This window comes from Vulpes vulpes, chromosome 13 (genome assembly GCF_048418805.1).
Source record: "Vulpes vulpes isolate BD-2025 chromosome 13, VulVul3, whole genome shotgun sequence".
Taxonomy (NCBI): Eukaryota; Metazoa; Chordata; class Mammalia; order Carnivora; family Canidae; genus Vulpes; species Vulpes vulpes.
Genome location: NC_132792.1, coordinates 47,590,808 through 47,611,196, shown reverse-complemented (window position 1 = coordinate 47,611,196; position 20,389 = coordinate 47,590,808). Strand labels below are relative to the sequence as shown.

The 20,389-nt window shown below is 38.4% G+C and overlaps 1 protein-coding gene across 1 annotated transcript in view; it reads left to right on the top strand.

Annotated features, from left to right (window-relative positions):
* Nucleotides 1-20,148, top strand: part of CA13 (carbonic anhydrase 13) — a 33,375-nt gene extending 13,227 nt beyond the window's left edge. Inside the window, exons 3-7 of the mRNA XM_026013159.2 lie at nucleotides 150-268; nucleotides 6,482-6,577; nucleotides 7,862-7,924; nucleotides 8,433-8,588; nucleotides 18,063-20,148. Of these exons, the coding sequence (XP_025868944.1) occupies nucleotides 150-268; nucleotides 6,482-6,577; nucleotides 7,862-7,924; nucleotides 8,433-8,588; nucleotides 18,063-18,182 (554 nt within the window). The 3' untranslated portion in view covers nucleotides 18,183-20,148. The remainder of the gene's footprint in view (nucleotides 1-149; nucleotides 269-6,481; nucleotides 6,578-7,861; nucleotides 7,925-8,432; nucleotides 8,589-18,062) is intronic.
* The last annotated feature ends 241 nt before the right edge of the window (nucleotides 20,149-20,389 follow it).

The window sequence follows — 20,389 nt, the reverse complement described above, 5'->3', positions numbered from 1 at the left end:
GTATTCCTGTCTGCAAACTGAATGAAACGTTTGTAAAAAAGATTCCTGGGAGAATACGGGCATGTTGAGTAACTCAGGGAGGTGATGTGGATTGTAGCAGCATGTTTGAGTATTTTTTTCTTGCTAACAACTTAAAATGTGTTGTTTAGTTCTACGTGGGGGTCCTCTCACTGGAAGCTACCGCTTGCGACAGTTTCACCTTCACTGGGGGTCTGCTGATGATCACGGCTCTGAACATGTGGTGGATGGAGTGAGATACGCAGCAGAGGTAATATATTATCCCACACATATTTATGATTCAGCATTTTCCCAGGTGGTGGGATTTAACAAATACAGCGGACAATTCTCTTGATTCCACATTAATCTTGAGCCAATTAGGAGTAAGTGTCTGAAATTGCTTTATTCCATCAGTATGAGAGTTTATCAGTATGAGAGCTATAAATGTGGTCCTTCTGAGCCTTACACTGACTCTGAGAACCTAGAGTTCTTGTACTCATTCTAGAAATGAGTAAACTGCAGAGTTGGAGAGATTAAGTAATTTAGCCAATTAGGAAGTAGTTGAGATGGTTTAAACTCAGGTCTGTTTGATCACAATTACAAACACTTTCTATAATATCTGTTGTGTTTCCTGAAAGTCCAGAGAAGGTAGAGAAAGAGACATTTGATTTGGGCCTAACTGTGTAGATATTTGGTCCAGATATTTGGTCCAATAGCATGTTTAGAAGTGATAGTAAATGGCAAAATTCCTTATAGGGAAAAGAAACAGGCACAGCTCTCCTAAACTCTACATTACCTCTCTATTTACAGGTATAAAGTGGAATCTCTGTTAATTATTGAAGTCACTGGTAAAGCATAACACAATAAAGCATTCACTGATTTTTTATATTTTTTTATTTTATTTTTATTTATTTATTTATTTTTCATTGATTTTTTTAATTGGGAAGTTACTCTTTTATAAATATATTCATTAATAATACTCTATGTTTTCTAATCCTCTGTTAAATGATAAGGCATAATGTACTTCAAGTTTTAATACTGTTAAATATTGCCAGCTTTTCCCTGAGATGAAAGTGAATTATTGTACGACTCAACCAAAGCTTTTTAAGTGACAGTAATTTGGCTTGCGATTTCTCTAGGTGAAACAGAGCATTACCAGGCAAGTGAAGTTTTTCTTCATTTTCTCATGGTCACTGAGCTGTGGAGTTCAGACACTCCTTTATAGTTCTGCTGTTCAGAGAAATCCAGCCAAGAGAATTTTCCAGTTTTGCTCTTTCATTAACAAGTATATCTATTCTTTGAGCCTATCAACCATAACATCCGTTAAAACACTTTTGTTTGCAGCCAAGTGCCTAGAGTATGGGACCTGCTATGTTTTCACAGTGGGGGAATAAAATGTATATCCAGAGTGTTGTATGGCACTGGACAAAAGATGCCAAGAATGTAGAAAGTGGGACTCCTGAATCTGTCTGGTGCCTCGGTTTTTATCATCTGCTGAATTGTTTTTATATTGCTTTCTAAAGTTTGTATTCTGAATTTAACACATTGTTCTAAATCTGAAAGGCTCTGTGGGGATTGAGCTGGTTTTGGATTACTGCTTTGTGATTTTCCTAAGCAATTAAAAGAAATTAGTCACATTGCTTTATGGTTATACTTTCCAGCGTCCTAAACTTGAAAGCATATTCTCAGAGAGGCTTTTTATCTGAGCTGGCAAGTTGTTGCTAAAAAAGAGCACTCATATCCAGAAATTTTCCAGAAGCACAGAGTCCTGACTTGCAGAGCAAGAGACATCTTTGTAGACTTTCCCCTCTTGAAGTAAAGCTTTGACTTGGGATTTCATATATTCTTTAATAAGTGTTTAATGCCGTTTCGTATTTTATTCATTTGTTCAGGAATTCATTCACTCTTTAAGAATTCATTGTGACCCCACTGTGTCCCCCATCTTTGTCCAGCTTCCTTGTGCTCATCCTGAAGGAGTGCTGGAAGGAAGTAAGGATGAGTCAGGGAATGTTTCCCTGTGAAGAGTCCTTCAACCCTAAACCTAAAGGATGAGCGGAAGTAAGCCAGGCAAAGGGCAGAGACAGCAGTGGCCCTGCCTAAAATCATGTGTGAGGACTTGGGGTGGGGAGGAAAGCACATCATGTATTTGAGGACTTGGGGCAGGGCACAACACGGATTTGAACAACAAAGCGGCCAGTGGGATTTGTGCCTGGAGAACAAAGAGGAGGGCTGCCAGAGGTAAAATTGGAAAGGCTGTGGGGCCAGATTTTACAAAGGTAAATCCCGGTAAGGATTGTGAACTTAATTCTAAGTGTGGTGGGAAGCCGCTGACTGGCTTGGAATTGCCAAGTGATCATATTTGCATTTAAAAAATAGTCAAGCTACAGCTGCCTGTAACCCAATAAATTGGGTTGAAGCAGGAATGAATAAGGGGAGTCAGTGAGGGGGCTTTTGGGGAAGTTCCAGGAAATAGATGATAGTGCAGTTAATTGGAGTGCTAGCTTCCAAGTACAGTTTCAGTGGGATTTGTTGATTGATTTGGTTGGGGATGGCTTGTTTCTGGTGTGAGATAGGAATGCTGATGGAGAATGAAGAAGTCTGGGTCAGACTCCAGGGTTGCGAGGGGTTGTTAGAGGTAGACAATAAACACACGAATAAATGGTATATGGTAAGTTCTTTGATAGGAATAATACCATGGGATCTGATTGAAGAGTTAGGAAAACTTTCTTTTCAATTTATGTGAATTGAGACTGAATGGCTAAGGAGTCACCATGAGAAAAATCTAGATAGCTTCTCAGCAAGTGGGCACAGCAGATACAGATGGCCACAGGCAGAAATGAAGTTGGCATGTTTAAGAAGTGAAAGGCATTGGCTTCTGGGATTGGGTGGGATTAATGAGGGATAGATGATAGGCCATGTCCTAGAGAGGCAAGCAAGGACCATGCCTTGTGGGGCTTTGTAGGGCTGGTTGAGAAATTTAGAACTTATCCTTAATGTATTGAGACAAAGATAATGGAGGGTTTTAAGCAGGAGAATGTCATGTTCTACTTCATATTTTATAAACTATAACTAGCTGCTATGTGGAAAAGAGGTCAGGCAAATGTTGAAACAGGGAGACATATTAGAAGGTTAGGGAAATAGTTCAAATGAGCAAGGGTGGTGGTTTGGGCTCTGAGGGTGGTGGAGGTGAAGAGAGCTAGATGAGTCCATGATCTGTTTGGGAAATAAAATCGGTGGGACTTGCCAATGAAAAGGATGTCAAGATTGAAGGAAGAAAAAAGAGGAGTCTAGAAACACTTGTAAGACTTTGGCTTGAGCAAACAGGATCGTTTTTGCCATTTACTCAGATGGGCAAGTCCAGGGAGGAGTAGGTTGTAGAAAGAAGTTAACTTTCTGTTGTGTACATGTTAAGTTTGAGGTGTCTCATAGATATTCTAGGCTCACGTCCAAGAAGTCTGTTAGATACAGACCTGGAGTTTAAGGAAGAAGTCCAGGCTGGAGCTGGAGGTATTTGGGAGTCATTTGTTTCTAGTTTCAGGTTCAAAAGAATCCCTTTGCGCTCAGCTGTAGAAATGATTCTGAAGTGTTAATTAGTTTTTCCAGCCACTTTTTACCTAACTTCATGACTGTCACTGAGTTGTATGACATATAGAAAAAGAAAAAGAAATGAAATGAAAGGAACAAGTCATTTAGAGTGTACTTAAAAGCTTAATTTTGAGTCTAATCTGATGATCTGTGACATTCTAGAGAGGGATTAAAGTGATCTGAATCATGAAAAACCTTACCCTAAGAGTTACACATCTATAAAAAGTAGACTAATAATCCACTCCATATTTAAAACTTCATCTGATTACGGTTTGTGCAGATTATATAATAAGTATATTAAATATGTAGTTGATAGTAAAACTGTGATTTTAACCTTAATGGTGATTTTTGGCATGCTGAGCATAATTTACATATCAATAGTATGCAGTTAAAAATGCTAGAGTTGAATAATACTATTATTTAGAAATTATTGGGGCACTTGGGTGGCTCAGTGGATTGAGCGGATGACTCTCTATTTCAGCTCAGGTCATGATCTCAGGGTCCTGAGATTGAGCCCCATATCAGGCTCTGCCCTCAACGTGGAATCTGCTTAAGATTCTCTCTCCCTCTCCTGCTGCCCCTCCCCCTGCTTGTGTGTTCTCTCTCTTAAATAAACAAACAAACAAACAAATAAATAAAAATCTTAAAAAAATAAATTATCGTCTAACAAGGAAGACTTCTCATTTCCATTTTTGTAGTGGCTGTGACTTCTTGTCATTTGCTTAAATCACTGTGGCTGTCATTATTAGTCAGGAAATATGAGTTTGTTATTTGTTTGAGTTTTAATTCAAATATAAATGCAAATACAAGTGATATCGGTCCATCTGAAGATTTTGGTGCCAGTTAGGTAAGGTGTGTGGGAGAGAGAAAGACTTGTTTACAAAAAACAGATTTCTCCTGCTGTAGTTTCCCATAATATTCTAAATAATTGTTGTTTTTTATTTTTAAAAAGGTTTTATTTATTTATTTGAGGGAGAAAGCAAGTGAGCATGAGCTGAGGTTAGAGGGGCAGAGGGAGAGGGAGAAGCAGACTCCCCTCTGAGCAGGGAGCCTGATGCGGGGTTTGATCCCAGGACACTGAGATCATGACCTGAGCCAAAGGCAGACACTAAGCAACTGAGCCATCCAAGTACCCCTAAATAGTTGCTGTTTTTAACCAGCAAAAGATTCGTCTCTCTTTGGTTACATATTCGTTTTCTAATCAGTTGACACCTATGTTTTTGGTGTCATCCCTTACTAAGTGAGCTGATGGATTGGCCCAGAGCCATTTAAAACAACATTAATGGTCTTTTCAGCCCCTCCCTTACAGTGGAATGCCATCTATCTCATGTGAACCAAATGAATTTTGTTTCATCACCCAGTGTTTTCAGATTTGGTTCCTCCTCCAACTATCTCACACCAACTTAGAACATGGCACTACAGGGATCTACTCTTGTATTTTCCGTCTGCATATCCCATGGTCTTCCTTGCTTGTTTGTGGATGGGGACTATTGTATAGTTGTGTAGCTCACTGGTTGTGATAATTCTTATTTATCCAGAAATCCTGCATAGTAGTTGCCTATGAGATATGAAGTTATAGTTAAAGCATGGGATTAAAACTGTGTCTTTGAACATACTAAATTCTCTCTTTAAGAATCATCTAGAAAGGTGATTTGTGCATGAAACCCTTCATATGTGTTTCCTCCCTGGCATGCCAAAAGGATTCCTTTAAAGGTTATTTTATCTGAAGTCAGTCCGTCACATGGGCGTTCTTGGACAGCATGGCATCCTCATGATCTTGGCCAGATTGTTTGAGCATGGCGCGTTCCCATTTGGCATCTATCTTAGTTTGTTCTTCTGCTGATCAGGAATGAAGATCTCCCCAGGTGCTTTTCTGTCTTACTGTTATTCTGCAGTTTTTCACGGTTGTTTGTGTGTTTGGGACACACTATTATTTAACAGTGCAGAACATTTAGGATGCCTTTGGATTTTGCAGAAGGCCACTTGCATGAGGGCAGAGTTGTCAAGTAGGTGTATTTTCTGTTTTCTAGAGTTCCAGGTACTCCAACTCCTTGCCTCTTTACTTCTTTCCTTTTCTCCACCTCAGTAGCACAACTGCCTCTCATTTTCACCCTCAGACACATCCTAATCCCTGTTCCTAGACAAATCCTCTTTGTCTCTATTAAAACTTGCTGTCAGCAAAGGGGCTGAACATATTTATAGAAGGTAATAAGAGTGTGAATACTGCTTAAAATAGTTCTGTTAAGGAGAATTTGCACTTTCAAGTCATAAAGAGTTTTTTTTTTAAGATTTTATTTATTTATTCATGAGAGACACAGAGAGAGGCAGAGACACAGGCAGAGGGAGAAGCAGGCTCCACGCAGGGAGCCCGACATGGGACTTGATCCCAGGTTTCCAGGATCAGGCCCTGGACTGAAGGCAGCACTAAACCACTGAGCCACCGGGGCTGCCCCATAAATGATGACCACCTGACTAGGAACAATTGGTACTGTTACCGCAAACCTTCAGTTGACTTCTCCACCCCTCTGTGAGGCTAAGCTTGTCTAGTGGACTCTGTTATCTGACCTAACGCCGCTCTATTGCAATCCCACCACGGAAGGTTATGGAGGAGACTTAAGTCACTCAGGAGCAATGGTTGAAGATTTTGGGGGCTGGAGGGGCTTGGCAAGATGCTCCAGAGCATTTTACATAGTGATATGGACTTTTCTATAGTACACTACAGATTAAGTGGCCATAGTCCTTGTCTTTGGCTTTTGGACAAAAGCAAATAGGAGGATTCTAATGTTATACACATGAGTGCACAGCACCAGAACATCTATATAAATATTTTATTTTCATTTATGTTCTTAAGAATTTTTCAAAAATGACATTTGAATTATGTTGCCTACCTCCCTTTCAGCTCCATGTCGTTCATTGGAATTCCGACAAATACCCCAGTTTTGTTGAGGCAGCTCACGAGCCAGATGGACTAGCTGTCTTGGGAGTATTTTTACAGGTGAGAATCCACTGATTTCATTTTAAATAATTAATCAGCCATGTTGGATAAAGAGTTTCAGTCATGGAAGGGATAGTCTGCCATTTTAATAGTAAACTCATTCTAAGTTTAATGTTTTCCTTTTGAAATATATATTGAAAATTTACATATTAGTTTATGATTTATCTAATAGCCCAGAGCTACCATAGGAGCACTATCTAATGTTGCCTCTTGTCCATTGATCATTTTTATAAGAATAGAAACAGCAACAGCAGCAGCAGCAGCAAACATAGTAGCAGGAGTAACAACTGAGATTCTGAGAAGAAAATCTGTATTCTAGGCTCTTCCCCATTACACATTATTTAGAGATACAGGACAAAGTTCAAGTTCCTGATTCTTGAAGCACTAGTTTCACCACAGTGGTTTGTTGTCTCAAACACAATGACCAATTTTTAAAAATCGATGTTGTGTTTTCCTTTGTCTCATACTCACATGTGGTTTAGCAAGTATCATTGTTATAATCCCTGTGGGTGGGTTGGGCTGTTCGGCTCCCACTGTGACTACATTCTTGCAGGGCGTGCACTTTTGCTCTGCCACCAACTCTGTGTGCGATGTTGTAACTCGTTGGGGCTGGGACTGGGGGAAGTACAGAGCAGAGTGGAGGGTGAGATGAATGGCAGTGGCTCCTTCCCTTTGGCCACCAAGTATGCTGGTGGCAGTGGAATGCGAGTGGGGCAAGAGATTATACTTTAATCCTGAAGGATTTATAACCTTAGGTAAATTTGGGACATCCCTAGTAATGAAAAGAGGTACATAGATTTTTTTCTGATGATTTCTACTCGTGATAACATATTGTCTTGGACCTCAAATCGCTTTAGGTTAAAAATGGGAGATGTTTTCTTAGAGTGCTTTGATGTCACAAGAGTAGTTTGGATTTAGGGTCTGAAGGTCACATCCGGTTGAATAGTGCAAGTGTTATGTTGGAGTTTCCTGAGCATGTTTTCTCTGAAATTAACGTGTATATTAAACATTCATAAAGCTGAAAACTATGGAGCTGTTACTACTAGTTTTGGAATCGAGTTTATAATTCAGCCAAGGAGCCCTGTAACATTATCTTGTTATTCAGATTTCTCTGGCACGATAAAGCCAGCAGGTAAAAGACAGCTTCATTATAGAACAATCTCTGTTTGTTCTGGGCTGGCATACGTTTTTCAAAAAAACCATTCAAAACCAGTGACTGAGATGGAGTTGAACCAGACCTGCTCTGCTACAGTAACCACTTCTTTTGAAATTTTGTGCTTTCAGATCGGTGAACATAATTCTCAACTGCAAAAGATTACTGATATTTTGGATTCTATTAAAGAAAAGGTAAAATGAAATTTTATTTGCTACTGACTAATGTATTCCTTTTTCTCTCCTGAAGTCTGTTACCTTCTTTTAATTACTTAGACTATAGATAAAGCGTATGCTATATGCTTTGAAGCAGGTTTGGAACATACTTGACCAGTAGAGCAGAATCAACCAATTACCACTCATCTTTTGAAAATTATGAGGGGGTCTTAAGTTCTCTAAAATCATTACTAATTCATCTATGCATAATTAGTTTCTGGTATTGGAGCTTTGTGCAATCAGCCCTTAATTGCAACACATCGTAAACAAATCTTGTGCTTCTTAAATAAACCTAGGTAATGTGCTACTTCATCTAAAATGTTTAGATTAAGGCAGAAACTTTTTTTTTAAGATGCAAAGGGAGATACTAAATAATTCCATGAGGTAGAGAATTCTAGTAAAATGGCATTTCATTGATATATGTTTTTTTGAGGGGTGTGTAAAGCTCTCCCGTTGTAATTTGTGAGAATTCTCTTTTCTCCACCAGGGTAAACAGACTCGATTCACAAATTTTGATCCACTATCTCTGCTCCCTCCATCCTGGGACTACTGGACATATCCCGGTTCCCTGACAGTCCCGCCTCTTCTTGAGAGTGTCACATGGATCGTTTTAAAACAACCTATAAATATCAGCTCTCAACAGGTATGTCACCTTTTCAAGGTTACTCTTGATTTACTGGAGGAAACTGGACCAAAACCTAAAAAAAAAAAAAAAAAAAAAAAAAAAAAATCCTGCCCTTCATTTCTGCTGGGGCCTTATGAAGCCTATGTTTATTCTTCATTGATCAGTAAGTGTCATTGGACCAGGTAAAACTTATGTCCCTTTATTATTTGACCTGTGATTAGATGATTTCTCTCCCTGTTCTTTGAAATGTGATGTGTGCACAGACACTGAGGAAAGTGAAGTGACTTTAAAGGTTAAAATTGTTTTTTGTTTGTTTGTTCTCTTTATTGGGCTGAGATATAAACAGGTCGGTATATAAACCGGAAAATCAGGGGAAAGGTGACTTTAAGAGGGGACTTTCTTCTTTTTGACCGCACCCTCTAGACCTGCTCCTCCTACAGATTTCACAATCAGAAAGTGAGCAGTGAGAACAGCAGTGGGTCTTTTGGCTTTTGTTGACAAAGCTTTCAGTGGGGCTGCTTGAGGGACTTTAAGCACTTACTAAGGTGCTGTTGGGTGCCTACCTGTGCTGTTTTAGTGAGGACATTGCCTCACTTGTTTTTCTGATAAACACATTGAGTCCCCACGATCAGCCAAGCAGTCTGCAGGCTCAGGATGTCTTTGATGCCCAGAGAGTCTGCTCGAATCTATGAGCTGTGTGACTGACCCGTCGGACAGACAGGTGCTATGTCTTCTGTGGATGCTGTGCTGAGTGGCTTTTCTTTTCTTCTCCTTTTTGAATTACTTGCTGCAAAATCTCAGCAAGGACATAGTCTAGTAATTTTTGCAGCTAATAAGGGATTTCTGTTCTGGGCTTGCTCACCTGCCTGGCTGTTTATTTTTTACCCCAAGTCAGAGACTAGAGCTGGTTCACCTTCTAAGGTCATGCCAGGTAACATTTTCCCTTGTGGTGTGTTGAACACATCCAACTTCTGTTGGCCTTATCTTTAGGATTAAAGCCAAATAATAATCTAGGACTAATAAAGACATTTTGTAAAAGTCTGGATTGAAATCCAGAGCTTGACTGACATGGAAATTCCTGTGACTTTTTCCTATCATAAATAAAGTGCACTGTGTCATGACAAAAATGACCTGTCACTAATTCGGTGGCCTTACTGACGGAGTACATTTTTCTTTTCTTTGTGTGCTAAACTGTTCGCTTTTACATTCCTTTGTTAAATTTGAACAAGGCAAGGGTAAGAATTAATAAATTATAACATCAAGGTAGTATTAATAGGAGATCATGTTTCTCCTCATATTTCTTTTTTTTTGTAAATTTATTTATTGTTGGTGTTCGATTTGCCAACATATAGAATAACACCCAGTGCTCATCTCATCAAGTGCCCCCCTCAGTGCCCGTCACCCAGTCACCCCCACCCCCCATCCACTCCCCTTCCCCCACCTCTAGTTCATTTCCCTCCTCATATTTCAAGGATATTTTTATCTCTTAAATAACTTTTTAAAATCTTTGAAAGAGAATATATCAAAATATATAATTTAGTTCCTTAAAATGCATAAAGCTCTAAATCAAACATGACTGGCTATAAGTTTAGGAATTATGCCTACCTAGTTGTGGTTTCCTTACTGTATCTAATTGGAGGCTCAATTGATTAATATGAATTATTAATATGGTTTTTATATGGTTGAGTATATAAAATAATAACTATATTTTAGAGCTTTAGTATGATTGATAATTTACTGTGATTTACTTAAATACACTTACATCTATTCTAGCATGAATATTTTCAGACATTTTCATTTTTTAAAAAATATTTCATTTATTTGAGACAGAGAGAGAGAGAGAGAGCACAGGCAGGGGGAAGGGGCAGAGGGAGAGGAAGAAACAGACTCCTCGCTGAGCAGAGAGCCAGACCTGGTCTGATCTGAGAACCCTGAGATGGTGACTTAACCCAAGGGCAGACATTTAACTGATTGAGCCATCCACGCGCCCCAGACATTTCCATTTTTTAACCAGATGGAAATGATTATCTTAGTAAGAATCCAAATTATTATAATATGACATTATGGTGATTTTAAGAGTTAAAGAATGAAACAAAAGATATTTCAGAAATCAATCCCAGTCTAACCATGAGAAAAATATCAGACAAAGCCCAACTGAGGGACATTCTACAAAATAGCCAATCAGTATTCTTCAAAACTATCAAAGTTATCAAAAGCAAGGTAAATCTGAGAAATTGTCATTATCAGGAAGTGCTCAAGGACATATGACTACTAAGTGTAATATTTCTTGGTAGGATCCTGGAACAGAAAAAGACATTAGGTAAAAACAAAGGAAATCTTAGTAAAGGATGGACTTTGGTTAAGAGAACATTAATACTGGCTCACCAATTGTGAAAAATATACCACACTAATGTAAAATATTAATAATAATAGGGCAAATTGAGTGTGGGATATATGAGAACTATTTGTGCTATCTTTGTAATAATTCTGTAAATCTAGAATTATTCTAAAATAAAAAGGTTATTAAAAAAACCCCATACATCAGAGGGTTGAGATGATTATTCAGTTCTTTACCTCTTTTATATAAAGAGAGATGAACCTGTATACCACTTACTTAAAAGTCACTTTCCAAAAGATAATTTCTAATCTCATTTTTGGCAGCTTTTTATTTTTGAAGTCCCTGGGGCACATTATTTTATTTTCTAATTCTACTGTACAATGTCACTAGCTATGAAGATTAAATTTTTTTTTCAGTAAGTTGGTGCCAATGTTTTTTCTAGGTTTTTCTGCTATTTCTTGCCAAGTCACTGTTTGACAGGAAGGACAAATCACGTGATTTTCATTTTCTTTTATTTGATTCAAGCTCATGTTTTTCTCCAGAGTCACTTACAGAAATGCTTAGTTTAACTGCTAGACCAGTAAACAGATATGCTGTTTTCAGATAGTTTTGATAACTGATGTGTCATTCTCTTTGGAAGGCTAACTTTTCTGCCAAGTTTCTTTGGGTTATCCTAAATTATCCAAATTGGCTTGCTCACCTGCTGAATTCAATGTGCAGAATCCTTGGTTTTAATTCTATGCTTTTTTTAAAAAAAATTCTCTTTGTCATTTGTTATGATATTTCCATACAATAAAATTTGTGAGTTTTAGTGTACAGTTGATGATTATTGTTATTGTATATTACTATGCAGCAATTACTAGATTGAGATATAAAACAGATCCCCAGGCCAAAAAATTTCCCTGTGTGTCTTTGCACTCCACCTCCTTCCTCACCCATGGCACAGGCCGTCACTGAGATGCTGTTACTAGGATTTTGCTTTTTCTAGATTTTTATTTATTTGTTTTTATTTTATTAATTTTTTAAAAAGAGATTTTATTTATTTATTCATGAAAGACACAGAGAGAGAGAGGCAGAGACACAGGCAGAGGGAGAAGCAGGCTCCATGCAGGGAGCCCGATGTGGGACTCGATCCCGGGACTCCAGGATCACGCCCTGGGCCCAAGGCAGATGCTCAACCGCTAAGCCACCCGGGCTGCCCTTGATTTTTACTTAAATGGAATCATACAGTATGTAGATTTTCATGTTTAGTTTTTTTTTTTACTTAGCATGATGTTTTTTAGATTCACTGTCAATTTTTGTTACTGAGTAATATTCTATGATATGGATATACCACCTTATTTTAAAGTCTCTTTACCACCTGATGGACATTTTGGTTGCTTCCTGTTCTGGGCTATTACGAATAATAGCTGTGCATACTTGGAAGTTAGAAATGATTGGCATATGCATTTTTGTGTGGACGCATATTTTCATGTTTTGTGGCAATACCTAGCTCTAGATTCACTAGGTCATGTGGTAACTTCAGGTTTAATTGTATAAAGTACTGCCGTATTGTTTTTTAATGTGGCTGTTCCACCCTCCATTCTCACAGGCAATATATGAGATTTCTAGTTCCTCCACATCCTTGTCAACACTTGGTGGTGTTAGTCCTTGGAGCTTTAGCCGTTCTAGTGGGTATATGTGATTTTTAAAATTCGCATTTATCTGGTGATCAGTAATGTTGAGCATTTTTTCATATACTTGTTGGCTGTGCATATATCTTTTGTGAAATATCTGTTCAATTAATTTGCTCCTTTTAAAATTGGGTGTTTGTTTTTTCATTATTGAATTGCAAAGGTTCTTTTTTTTTTTTTTTAAAGATTTTATTTATTTATTCATGAGAGACAGAGAGAGAGAGAGAGGCAGAGACACAGGCAGAGGGAGAAGCAGGCTCCATGCAGGGAGCCCGACGGACTTGATACCAGGTCTCCAGGATCACGCCCTGGGCTGAAGGCCAGCGCTAAACCGCTGAGGCACCCGGGCTGCCCCAAAGGTTTTGTATACAATCAGGATGAAGTCCTTTTTAAAATACATGTTTTTTTTTTTTTTTTAAGATTTTATTTATTCATTCATGAGAGAGAGAGGCAGAGACATAAGCAGAGGGGGAAGCAGGTTCCCTGCAGGAAGCCCAATGTAAGACTTGACCCCAGGACCCTGGGATCATGCCCTGAGCCAAGGCAGCTCCTGAACCACTGAGCTACCCAGGCATCCCTTAAAATACATATTTTGCAGAGGTTTTCTCTCAGTCTGTTGGTTGCCTTTTTAAAAAACTATGTCTTTTGGAGAGTAAAAGCTCTTAACCTTGATATAGTCCATTTTAATCAGTTTATCCTTTATTAGTTTGTGCTTTTGGTGTCCTGTGTAAGATATCTTTGCCTAACTATATGCCCCTAAATATTTTTTCATACTTTAAGTAATGTTTGTAGCTCTTACATTTAAGTTTTTGATGACTTATGAGTTAATTTTTATATATATACACTGTGCCTCATTTTCTCTTTCCTTCTGATATTTCAATTACATATACATTTAACCTTTTAATAACATCTCGCAGATCTGCAAGACTTTATTTTTTTAGATTTTTAAATTCAATTTAATTAACATATAGTGTATTACTAGTTTTGGAGGTAGAGTTTAGTGATTCAGCAGTTGCATATAACACCCAGTGCTCATTACATCAAGTGCCCTCCTTCATGCCCATCACCCAATTAGCTCATTCCCCCATCAGAGGGGAGATGCCCCTCCAGCAACCCTCAGTTTGTTTCCTATAGTTAAGAATCTCTAGTGGTTTCCCTCTCTCTGATTTCACCAAGACTCTTTTTTTTTTTAGATAATTTTTAATATTTCTTTTTTTTCTCGTGGATAATTTCTTTTTTTTTTTTTTCGTGGATAATTTCTATTGATCAAGTTCATTCACTCTTTCCTCTGTTGTGTCAATTTGACTGTCAGGTCTATCCAGGTAATTTTTTGTTTTAGCAATTCTATATTTTAGTTCTAAATTTTGGGTTTGGTTGTCTTTTCTTATATCTATTTTTCTACTGAGACTTTCCACTACTCTGCATTAAAGATGCTTTGTTTAACATACAACCCTCAGGTAATTAAAGTAGCCATTTTAAAATCCTTGTGAAAAAATCTTTGTTAAGTTCCTACTTTGGTTCCTATTGGGTCTGACTCTGCTGATGTTTCCTTTTTTTGAGAATGTGTTCCATTTTCTTGCTTCTTTGTATGTGAAGTATTTTTAATATTAATTAATTAATTAATTAATTATTGGAGTTCAATTTGCCAACGTATAGCATAACACCCAGTGCTCTTCCCATCAAGTGCCCCCCTCAGTGCCCATCACCCAGTCATCCCCACCTCCTGCCCACCTCCCTTTCTACCACCCCTTGTTCGTTTCCCAGAGTTAGGAGTCTCTCATGTTCTGTCTCCCTTTCTGATATGTCAAGTATTTTTAAAATTATATTCTAGATGTTATGAACATTAAGTTATGGAGATTCTGGATTTGGTTATTTTTTTCTGATGAATATTATTTCCTTTATGTTAATAGGTATTTTTTTTTTTTTTTTGTGGTCAAGGCTTGAATTGCAAATTTTCTTTTTTGTGCAGCAGCTCTGGTCTCAGAACAGCCATGTGTGGTTCTTGGGTATAGAGTTTGAGGATCCTCTCTCTGATTCTTTTCCTTAAGACCAGTGTGCTCCATTGCAGATTCTACTCAGCTTCAAGTGAAACACTGGAGAGATAGGAACTCACTGTAGAGCTCCCATCTCTCCTTCAAGTGAGAATAAATTACCCACCTGAGTCCCTCTGCTTTTGCTCACTCTCCACTACCTGTGACTAGTTTTCTTTTTCTTTTTTTTTTTAATATTGTCTAGGTTTTAGAGTTATTTTCCATAGGGAGGCTGTCTGTAGGTTCTTAGACCAACATACCTGGAAGCAAAACCTAATGTCCCTTTTAAATAGTAAAATGCTATATTATGTAATTAATGATAATGATCTAGGATTACTCTTCTTCTGCATCTTTAGGCTAAATGTGAAATGAGGAAAGAATGCATTCACTTGAACATTAGCTTTGACTTATATAAAAAACTCCATGTAATTAGCTTTGTAATTAAAGTTCTAAATTATAGGAGACAGTACAAATCAATTCTAGAATTGTTTAATAATTGCTAATTCTTGCAAGGTATAATGCAAAGGAAGCGTTTAACAAAGAAGTGTTAAAGGAGTGTTAAAAATGTTCCTAGTCTTCAAGTAGTTTATAATATAATAGACAAGATAAAATAAATGCATAAAAAATTATAACAGTGGCTGTGCTTGGTATATAAGAGAAATGAGGTGTAAAGGGAGTTAAAAGAGGAGAGACTGGTTTATTGGAGAAATCAGGAAAAGACTTCATGAAAGAGCTGATATCTGGGCTAGGGAAAAATCAGTGACTGGTTGGAGGTAGTAAAAAAAAAAAGGGAGCAATTTCAAGAAAGAACACCATAAATAAAGGCAAGAAAAGGTGCAGAAAATATGTGGGCACCTTTATACTTAAGATTCTCAGACTTTAGTATATACAACAATCACCTGGAGGAGCTTATCAAAATGTGGATCTTATTAGAAATTCTCATTCAGAAGGTCTGGCATAGGGTTCCATAATCTGAAATTTTAAGAATCACCCCAAAGTCTTTTCATTCAGATGCTCTGGGGCCGCCCTTCACTAAACTGGCTTCGGGTGGGACCTGTGTGTGATAGTAATCAGAGACAATCTAGTTGGTTGGAACCCAGTGACTCAGAAACCAGGCTCACTAGTTTGTTTTGGGGGCCTTATTAGAGCTAGAAATGTTGCATGTTTTGGAGATAGATTTTGAAATGTTCACACCTGAAGTGATATGATATTCGGGAATTTGCCTCAAAATAATCCAGTTTGGGCAGGATCGGAGGTGGAAAGAGAGAATGAGTAGGAGTACGGATAAAATGAAATTGGCTGTGTGTTAATGATTGATGAAGCTGGGTACTGAGTTTGTGGTGATTTATTCTGCTCTTTCTAGCTTTCTGGATGTTTGAAAATTTACATAATAAAACACACGAAAAGAGATGAGGGGAAAATAGAAAAAAAAAGTTGCGATGTTGTGCTGTGGTTAGTGCATGACATATTTGTCAGGTGGCTTATTTATTGAAACTTCCTAGCTCTCCCTCAATCTCCTCATCTATAAAATGAGGATAAGAGTGTATCATTGATTAAATGAGATAGGCATGTAAAGGACTTAGCACAATACCTGGCCCATCATGTTCTGTAAGAGATTTCACTTTTATTATTATTCAGCTTTGACAGGCAGTGGCTTGCTATTAGACATTTGAGCACTAGAGTGACATAAGCAAAGCTATTTACAAAACATTAGAAAAGAGTGTTTCTGCTTATTGCGGTTGCTATGTAAAGAAATTAAAATTTCAGTAGTAGAGCCAAGAAAAACAGCAAAACAGATCATACTCACGTCAGCCTTCAGGCTAATATGGGGCGATTCCTGCCAGGACTTGTGTAGATGGGATCAGCCTTCATGACAGAGCAGCCCATTTTCTGTCTGCAAGAAGCCCAGGAGCCCAGAGAGTGAGGAGACTAAGGCCAGCCAGGGCTAAGCATTTTGAGGTTAGTGCAGTGGTGGAGGACACCAGGCCCAAGAGAAGCACATCTGAGCAGGGACGGACAGATGCAGGGTCTGCCTACCTGGGCTAAGCAATTGGGAGGGAGATCCAGAGCCAAAAAGGCAAGGGATTTGGTGAGACATCAGGACAGGTTCAGTGAGTCTGACCAAAATGTGCAGGCAGGTCACAGAACTAGAGTAAATTCCAATGGGGTTAACGTGTTACAGAAGTAGGGAACCATGATCAAACTTGCAGAGGAGTCAAAAGAAGGGTGGGAGGTCCACCTGGGTGGCTCAATCAGTTACGTGTATGCCTTTGGCTCAGGTCATGATCCTAGGGTCTTGGTGATGAGGAGTCCTGGGATCAAGCCCCATATCAGGCTTCCTGCTTGGTGGGGAGCCTGGTTCTCCCTCTCCTTTTCCCCTCTCCATGCTCTTGCCCCCCCCCCCCCCCCCCCGCCAAATAAATAAATAAAATCTTTTTTTATAAACAAGCCAAGGTCTTCAGAGTACTGGGCAGTTTCACTGGGAGGCAAGTCGTGTTTGCTGAGGCCAGCAAGTTGGTGCCCTGAATCAGGACTTGGGATCCTGCAGAGCCACCTGGAGAGGCCACAACATACAGATTTGCTCCCCGTGGTCTGTGGAAGGCTGAGTATTTTCCCTGTGGCTCCAGAGGTTAGATTTTATTTACCTCTGCTGCTTGACTTTACCAGAGAATTCTTCAAGTCTCCTCTGCCTTTAGCTATAATCTGGTCTAATGAAACACAAGTAATAGTAAGTTCTAAGTATTTATCTTATCTTGCCCATATCTATACCCTTTTAAAAGACCTCTCAAAGTATCACTTGTGGAAAGACATGTCTGCCTGTGTATGATGCAAGAACTTCTCTCCAGGGAGTGTGGTTACAAACCACTGTCTCTTATTATGGAGGACCTCCATCGCCTCTGCCTCCCATCCTGGCTAGTACTGAACAAGAAATATTTGGAGCTTCAGCTAAATGACGATGATGGAAACTTAATAGATGTGTCCTAGTGTGAATTTTTAAAAAATATTTATTTATTTGAGAGAGAGAGAGAGCATGAGGAAGGGGAAGGCCAGAGGGAGAAGACAACCTGCTGAGCCAGGAGCCCGATGCAGGGCTCAATCCCAGAACCCTGAGATCATGACCTGAGCTGAAGGCAGACGCTTAACCAACCGAGCCACCCAGGCACCCCGACCCACATTCTAGATGTCATTTCCTCATATTATTTTGATCCTCAGATAAAGAATGCTTATGTATTTAATTTTTTGAACCCACAGGTATTTGTGTCACGGTGAGAACTTAGCAGAAGTATTGTTTTATTACTTATATGACTCATAATTTAGAAAACTTTTACTGTAACATATTAGTTCCTGGTAGAGGAAAGGTTATATGTTTCGTAACTTTCTATGGAGGGCAGTTCACCAACATTGGTGTGACTTTCTATGCTGAAGCCAACTCTTCTCTTTTCTTCAACAGCTGGCCACATTCCGCACTCTCCTCTGCACAGCGGAGGGTGAAGCAGCAGCCTTTTTGTTGAGCAACCACCGCCCACCACAGCCTCTGAAGGGCCGAAAAGTGAGAGCTTCTTTCCATTAAAAGTCACCAGCTGACCACTGCAAACATGTCTGTGGAGAAAAAAACAAAACACAAAAATCCCTGCTAACAGCTCTTTCCTAGAATTCTGGCTTATAGGTACCATATTGCTTTCAGCTTCAGCACCCGAAAGAAGCTCAGATCTCTGCAATCAAACTAACTTAACTCATCCATCTCAGATTTCCACTCATCAGGACCCAAACGGTAAACATTGTTTGATGTGTGTTAAAACCTACAAAATACAATCTTTTACTACCCATGTGGGAACATGGCAGGCATTGCACAACTTCCTAATGCATTAAAAATTTTCCCTTGCCCTAGAGATTGAATCAGTCATATCTCTCAGCAATGTTTGGTGAAAAAATTAAAATCTTTTCCAGAATGATAAGATCATGATATCTTTTTCCACACGAATGAGTCTTAATGTCTCGATATCATTCCAACTCATAAAATGTTGATAATATTTCCTTTTAAAGGGAATTTTTGTTTTGATTTTGTTGTTGATTCTCATTGCATGGTACCTTTAATAGAATGAACAATCTGAGCATGCTGGGAGGTGGGATATAACTACTCACTGTGTCTGTTCTACAACTCAAAATTAACCTATCCAATTTTGGTGGGCAATTCCTCAGGATATGAATGACTGTTTAAACCTTAATGAATTATGCCCTATATCACATTCGTGCAGTAATGTTAGTGATAACCAGGTTGATAATTGACCAGATGCAGTGCTTGCCAGTTTATTGACATAGTTTGAAACTAACAGATTGCAAGGTACCAGGCCCGTGGTGCAGCCCAAGGGCATGATGATGAATGGGTTGCTTACTTTTCCCCTTGTTTTGGCACAGAGCAGGGAGCAATCCTGTATAGGTTACCGTTTTGTCAAGTGGTGGAAAATATTTACTTGAGTCTCATATAAATATACAGTCAGCTCACAAACCCTTCAACCCATTTCCATGGCAAAGTTCATCTCCCTTTTTATCCATGTTTCTCAATCTCACAAGTAATTTTTGTAAGTTGGCTATTGATATTCACTTTAACCTGTTGCCTCTTATGTATTTTTCTTTGTTTTTGGTGAAGGAGGATGGTGAGGGTCCTTTTACTCTCTCTGGTGCAAGTGGAGTGACACCATTAACTTAACCACATTTAAGGCTTGAACACAACACAGAGTACACTTCTGTCATCTGAGAGAAGTTTAGCTGAGTTTCCTTGATTTTGTTAATTTGTTTCAGACACCATTCCTCCTCTGAATGTAGATTTTGATATCTTAAATTATTGTAATAGTTTTCTTTATAGGATAACTGAGTGTCAGTAAATTATATGATAATGCTGTACTCAGTTGCAGAAGATAAGCTCCTGAAGTCTAACTGATATCTTGGTCATTTTTGTTTTCCCTCATCTAGCTTAAGCCTTGCAGGAGATTGCCATCTCATAAATCTTTAATGAACTGAATCTTTTAAACTATTTTATTTGATGTCTTCGGTAATTATCTCACAGCTTGTGATTAAATGCACCATCAGTTAATGTAACAAGTAAAATATAAGTTATCTCTTAAAAGTGGTTTCTTCTGAAAGGAATAATTTATTAAATCTACTTGTGTAACCAGATGTTTTAAAAATACCAGTGTTGAATGGGAAGGTGTTTCTTTAGTTTGGAAAGACATGTTGTGAGGTATCCTAGTCACAGAAAGAAGTCTGTTTCCTCAGAGAAGGTAGTTGTTCTGTTTGAAGGGGTGTGTAAGGAGGATTCTAGTTACTTTGCATGAGAGTTTTTACTTTGTAATTTAGGGTTTCTGCTACAATATTGCCTCAGTTCCATGCTACAAATTGGACTTTAGTAGACTAAAAGTCAACATAGCACTCATTATCTTGAAGACTGTCTGCTAATTTATTTATCTCTTAGGGGCAAAAGGTCTAAGTATGTGTTGAAGTTGTTATCTCTTAAAAAGATTAAAGAGTGAAAATACTAACATGGATCTCTTTTGTTTCCCACACATATGTTGGATTTATGTTCATTAAACATTTTGTGTTTTATTTAAGTTGAATTCAACCATAATGAAGAAAATGAGACAAACTTTGAACTGTATCAGGGACTCACATATGCAAGACACAAAACAAGATTATCGGTTTATACTTTCTATTTAGAAAATAATCTTAAACTCACAAAAAATGCAAACAGTACATTTTTTTCTGAACCATTTGAGAGTAGGT